At 37.5% G+C, this 5,603-nt stretch overlaps 1 protein-coding gene across 1 annotated transcript in view; it reads right to left on the reverse strand.

Moving 5' to 3' along the window:
- Nucleotides 1-5,603, reverse strand: part of HOOK3 (hook microtubule-tethering protein 3) — a 144,797-nt gene that overhangs the window by 54,842 nt on the left and 84,352 nt on the right. Inside the window, exons 10-11 of the mRNA XM_006859913.1 lie at nucleotides 1,938-2,078; nucleotides 455-656 (exon numbers count right to left, since the gene is read on the reverse strand). Coding sequence (XP_006859975.1) covers nucleotides 455-656; nucleotides 1,938-2,078 — 343 coding nt within the window. The remainder of the gene's footprint in view (nucleotides 1-454; nucleotides 657-1,937; nucleotides 2,079-5,603) is intronic.

The following is a 5,603-nucleotide window of genomic DNA, read 5'->3' on the forward strand; positions in this document are numbered from 1 at the left end:
GCACTTAACAACAACAACAACAATTGTGAATTCTTAGGCACACTTTAGATGCCAAATACAGATTACCTGTTCTTAGCTACTTAAATTTAACTGAACGACTCACTAATGAATGAATCTTGTTAACAACTGTGGGATTGCCTGTAAATCTATGTAGCCAAAGTAGAAAGACTGCATGGGAACAATAGCACCAAAAGTCAAAAGACTGGTTATCCCTGATGAGGGAGGAGTATGTTTGATTTCTTAAGCATGGCTACTTTATATATTATTCTTTTACTTTTTTGTAAGAAAACAATAGAAAGATTTGCTATAGAGATCAATAAATAACCTCTGGAGAAGAACTAAGTTTCATAGGGAAAAAACAATGCCATGAAAACAAAATTTTTCAATAAGCAATACAATTCTAATAGAGAGTTTGCTTGAAAATAGCATCACACTTTATTCCTCTTTATTTTACCTGTCTTTTATATGTCTCAAGTTGACTTCGAGCTGCATTGGCTTTTCGTAACTCTTCCTCTAAACTGACAGTGTTCTGCATATACATAGTATTCTTCTCTTCTAACAGCTTAACCTGCCGCCTCAAATCACCAAGATCTTCTAGCTTCTTTTTGTATGAGTCCACTTGACCTTCCAGTTTAGCCACTTTATCAGATGAATGTCTAGAATGAGATGGGAAATTAAAGGTAAGAAACACACCCACATTTGTAAAGCTGCTTCAGGCAGTGCTAAAACAAGAGAAATAACCAGGAAAATAACTTGTTCTAATAATAGAAGACCAAGAGTTTGGTTAATATTCTACTCCGGTTAAAAAAATATGACCAAAATTATACACAGATGTATAATAGGCAATGCTATATAACTGAAGGCAAGCAAATAGGAGGTAGCAAGCAGAGATATATGTAGCACAGCAATAAATTACGTTTGTGAGTATTCAAATAACTAATATGTTACGAGTGACTACAGGAATAGTTGTTTCAGTGAAATAGTGGGAAATGGGGAGGTGGTGACAAATTTTAGTGGACTGAGATGGGAACATAAGTCTGATATCACATAATATAAATCTGGTTCTAGAGGGCAGGAAAGAAGAGATGGCTGAGAATGTAGGAAAGTTTAGGGGTACAGGAGATAGAGGGTATGGTGAGTTCTCCAGTCATGGCCTCTTTTTCCTGTGCAGCAGGAGACAAGGTCATCTCCTGAGACCAAGGCATGGGCAAGGTGATGAAAGGAGGGAGGTAGTCAGGTTGAGAATTACGGAAATTTGTAATAGCTATGTGAGATGGAGCTGTCTACTAGTGGACAGTATAATGGTATTTCAGTGGTAAGAATCCAGTGAAGAGATTATCAGCGTGTAGTAGGACAAATTATTATCACTTGGTATTTTCTCTATTCTTAGTATTCAAAGAGCAAAAGTAGAAAAAAAAGAAAAAAAGATGGCAGCAAGAGATGGTAACCCAAAGTGGAATGGTGGAAAAATGAGGTGGGAAGTCTTGTCAGGGTGTGACAGTACCTGAGAAAAAAGAGTTCAAAATTAAAGAACTGATACAGTGAGTCTAAAAGCATGAAGTGACTGTTCATGAAGAGATCAAACATTTTTATTTAAAAAAAAAAAAAACCCCAACACTTACATAGCACTTAATTGCCAGATCCCATTCCCAGTGCTTACAAATAATTCCTCAAGCAAATCTGAGGTGGTTATGTGCCATATTTCCATTATACAGATGCACACAAAAAAGTTACCTAGTGGTTAACTGCGCGATAGCACAGGGATTTGAAGCTAGGAAGTTTGGCTGTTAACAGAGATCTCAGAGGTCCTGGAGTTGTGTTATTAATGGCAAAACTGTTCTAGGTGATGACGGTTCTGAGATTCTATGTAAGTTCTGCTATGTAAGTTCTAGGTGATGATGGTTCTGAGATTCTAAAGAGATGAGAAGACTGTTTACCTAAGAACATCTATTTCATCTTTTAGAGACTGAGCTTCATCCGCCAAGGTGGTTAGTTCATCATTCTGTTGCCGAAGTTCAGAGATTTCCTTTTCTAATTCTTCACAGCGTATTCGATAATCATCTTTGGCTGCTTCTAGTCTGTAAGCAAAATAAAAGAGATCAAGAAAGTACTGTTTACTATTTAATAATTCTCCTTAAAGGAGCAAAACATAACCACAATATAAAAGAATAAACTCTTCTTTTTAAGAATAAACTCTTCTTGAATGTGCTGTCTGCTTTTGTGTCCACAAACTATATTATTCCCAAATCCAAGTTACTTTAAAAATTTATTCCACTGTGAAAAAAAAACAAGTTTTGGAAGCATTAAAATGGCCATTCTGGAATTCAGACAGCAAGTAATGTTTCTCCAAAATACTACAGATAGAACTTACTTTTAAAGTTTTTTTTTTTTTTTAATTATGAAATTAACACATGTACCTTATTAAAAGATGGTAAAACATAAAAAAGCAAAGACATTTGTGGAGTATATTCTCCAGCCTACTTTTACTCATAAATACCTTTCTAAAACATGAATAATTCTGGCCCTACTTCTTACTAATCAATTTGCTTACTTGAAATATATCAAAAACAAACCGAAGACCAGGGGTCAGGCTTGCAGGGTATACCCTTTGGTTAGGTGATGATGCATGGAGGGGATTGTAACCATGGTAATGAAATGATAGATAGGATGCATGTAAAGCTAATGGTCTCCCATGTAAAGTACCATATAACTCACAATAAAACATTAAAAAAATACAAAAAACTAACTGAAGGCATATTGTCATAAGAAGAAGGTGAAATAGAAGCATTATGTCTGACTAGAAAGGAAAATTAAAAATACTTAGATATGTATGTAAATACCTAAAACCAAGAAAATAAACCCACTGCCACTGAGTTGATTCTAATTCATAACAACTCTAGAAGACGAGGTCAGCGGTTCCAGCTCACCAGCTGCTCCTCGGAAACCCTATACAGGGTTGCTATGGGTCAGAATCGACTTGACGGCACTTAAGAACAACAACTAAAAGACAGAGTAGAACTAATCCATAGGTTTTAGGGACTGCAAATTTTATGGGCTCAGGCAGCCTCATCATTTTCCTATACATAAATATGTTATTGTTGTTAAGTCACTGATAGTGACTCTGTATAGACTTCCTAAAACCTTTGTGGGAGCAGAAAGTCTCATCTTTCTCTAGCAGAGTGGCTGGTGAGCTTGAACCACCAATCTTGTGGTTTAAAGTCTAGTGCTTATCCTATGGTACCACCATGCTCCCAAACATAAATAGATGGTGGTCAGTGATTATGTGCTGGAGCCGGTTCTGACTCATAGTAACCCTGTACAGGGTTTCTGAGGATGTAAATCTTTACAGGAGTAGAAAGTCTCATCTTCCTCCCTCAGAGCAGCTGGTAGATTAGAATTGCTGACCTGTGGTTAGCAGCCCAACTCATAATCCAGTATGCTATCAGGCGTAATTTCAAATTATAATATTGCAAATATGTATTTTGGAACAATTAAAAGTATTTGATATTGTTTCCTTTATATGAGAATTTGAGGTAATTCCAAATACCAATTGCCCTAAACCACAATTTATAACAAAAGGATAAAATCATGCTTGGATTTTTACTATATACCGGTTTTTGTCTTAGCAATCAGGATGCAAACTAGAAATGTTTTTTCTATCAATAAGGAATCTGGTTGCCCACTGGTTAAGCACTGAAGAAGGTTGGCAGCTGAACTCCACCTGCTTCTCTACATAAGAAGAGCCATCGTGATCTACTTCAGTAAAAGTTTCAGACTAGGAAACCCTTAGGTTAGTCCTACTCTGTCCTATAGGGTTGCTATGAGTTGGAATTGACTCAACGGCACACATCATCATCATCAATCAATGTATCTAATATTAAAAATTTTAAAAAGGAAAAACATAATATTTATGCTAATCATTCAAAAAGTAATAAACCCATCACATGTAAATATATATTTTTAGTGAAAAATATTTTCTAAAACAAAATAATAATGAAAAGAGTGGCTTTTTTTTTTTTTTTTTTTTTTTTAACTTTTTGTGATACTGGTAACAGGTTTTATCTGGAGTCCTAGTGTGGCACTGTAGGATAAGCACTGGGCCTCAAGGTCAGTGGTTCAAACCTACTGGCCACTCCTCAGAAATCCTATACAGGGTTACTGTGGGTTGGAGCTGACTCAATGGCACTTAACAACAACATCAGGTTTAATTAAAAACAGCTGGGATCTCATGTCTGTTCCTACACTGCCCTTTCCTGTATCATCCTCACAACCATTGCTGTGCCTGAGTCCACTTTTGCTGCCACTGTCAGTCCATTTCACTGAAGGGCTCTCTCTTATTTTCTGACCCTCTACTTTATAAAGCATGGTGCTTTTCTTCAAGAACCGCTCCCTCCTGATAACCTGTCTGAAGTATGTGAGACAAAGTCTTGCCATCTTCCCTTCTAAAGAGCATGCTTAACTTCTTCCATGATAGATTTGATCATTTTTTGGCCAGCTCATAATACATTCAATATTCTATGCCAACACGACAATTCAAAAGCGTTAATTCTTGGGGTCAGGTAAGGCTTATGAATCTGTATTTTTTAATAAGCTCCTTAGCTGACAATCATGCAGATGATTTCTGAACCATGTTGGGAGTGATTTGAGCCAAAAGTCTCACACTTGGGGGGAGTTTAATCAAAGGATTACAACTAAACAGCTGTGGTCCAGAAAACCAGGCTGCCCCCAGGTCAGGCTGCCCCCTGAGGAACTTGCAAAGCCTGACTCAGGGAACAAGGAATTTGCAGTCTTTCCTTGTATGCAGCCATGGCTGCCAAAATCTAGCTACCTTATCTCAGTTTCCCTAGCAACTACATTCTTCTGATAAAGTCCCGCTTACTGCTTACATCTATACACTAATAGTTTTTTTTGCAGTCTTTTCCCTGCCCCCAGCTGATGTGTGTATATAATAAATGGGCTGAACCTAAGTCGGAGCCACAGTATCTCCATCACAGTGCTGTGTCCCACCTGGTCCCAACTTTACTATTCTCATTTTGTGTCTTTCTTTTATTTCTAATCTCCCGTTGACCCTACTCAGGTTTACTTGTAGGCCAGGGTAGAACCATACTACAGATAGGGCAGTATGAAGGCTATCAGGATGAGGCAAATTATGGAGGAGAGGAAGCCAGAAAGGAGAGGCCCTAATGGTGGCAAATGCCTTTGCACCACTGAAAATCATCCTTGTGGTATAGTGCTGTAAGATACGCACTGGAATACTAACCACAGGGTTGGTGGTTCAAACCCACCAGCTGCTCCTTTTCTAATGAGTTGGGACCGACCCAATGGCACTTGACAACAACATAAACTTTGGCAGGCTGTTCATATACCATTTGGTATTACAGCTACCTTGTGAGTCAAAACACTGGTATGCTGTATGACGTACTTACATATCAATGTAAAAGTTGAAATTTAATTATGGCTATAAAAGAAAAGTAACAAGACTGTCATTTCCCCTCTATTGGAAAAACTTTGTATAGGTAAAGATTGTCCTTTTGATCTTGAATGATTGAACAGTCCACGGTGAGTATACCTTAAGAGTGAAAATTGGGCCCTATCTATTCTTA

Source organism: Chrysochloris asiatica, unplaced genomic scaffold, assembly GCF_000296735.1.
Source record: "Chrysochloris asiatica unplaced genomic scaffold, ChrAsi1.0 scaffold00035, whole genome shotgun sequence".
Classification (NCBI taxonomy): Eukaryota; Metazoa; Chordata; class Mammalia; order Afrosoricida; family Chrysochloridae; genus Chrysochloris; species Chrysochloris asiatica.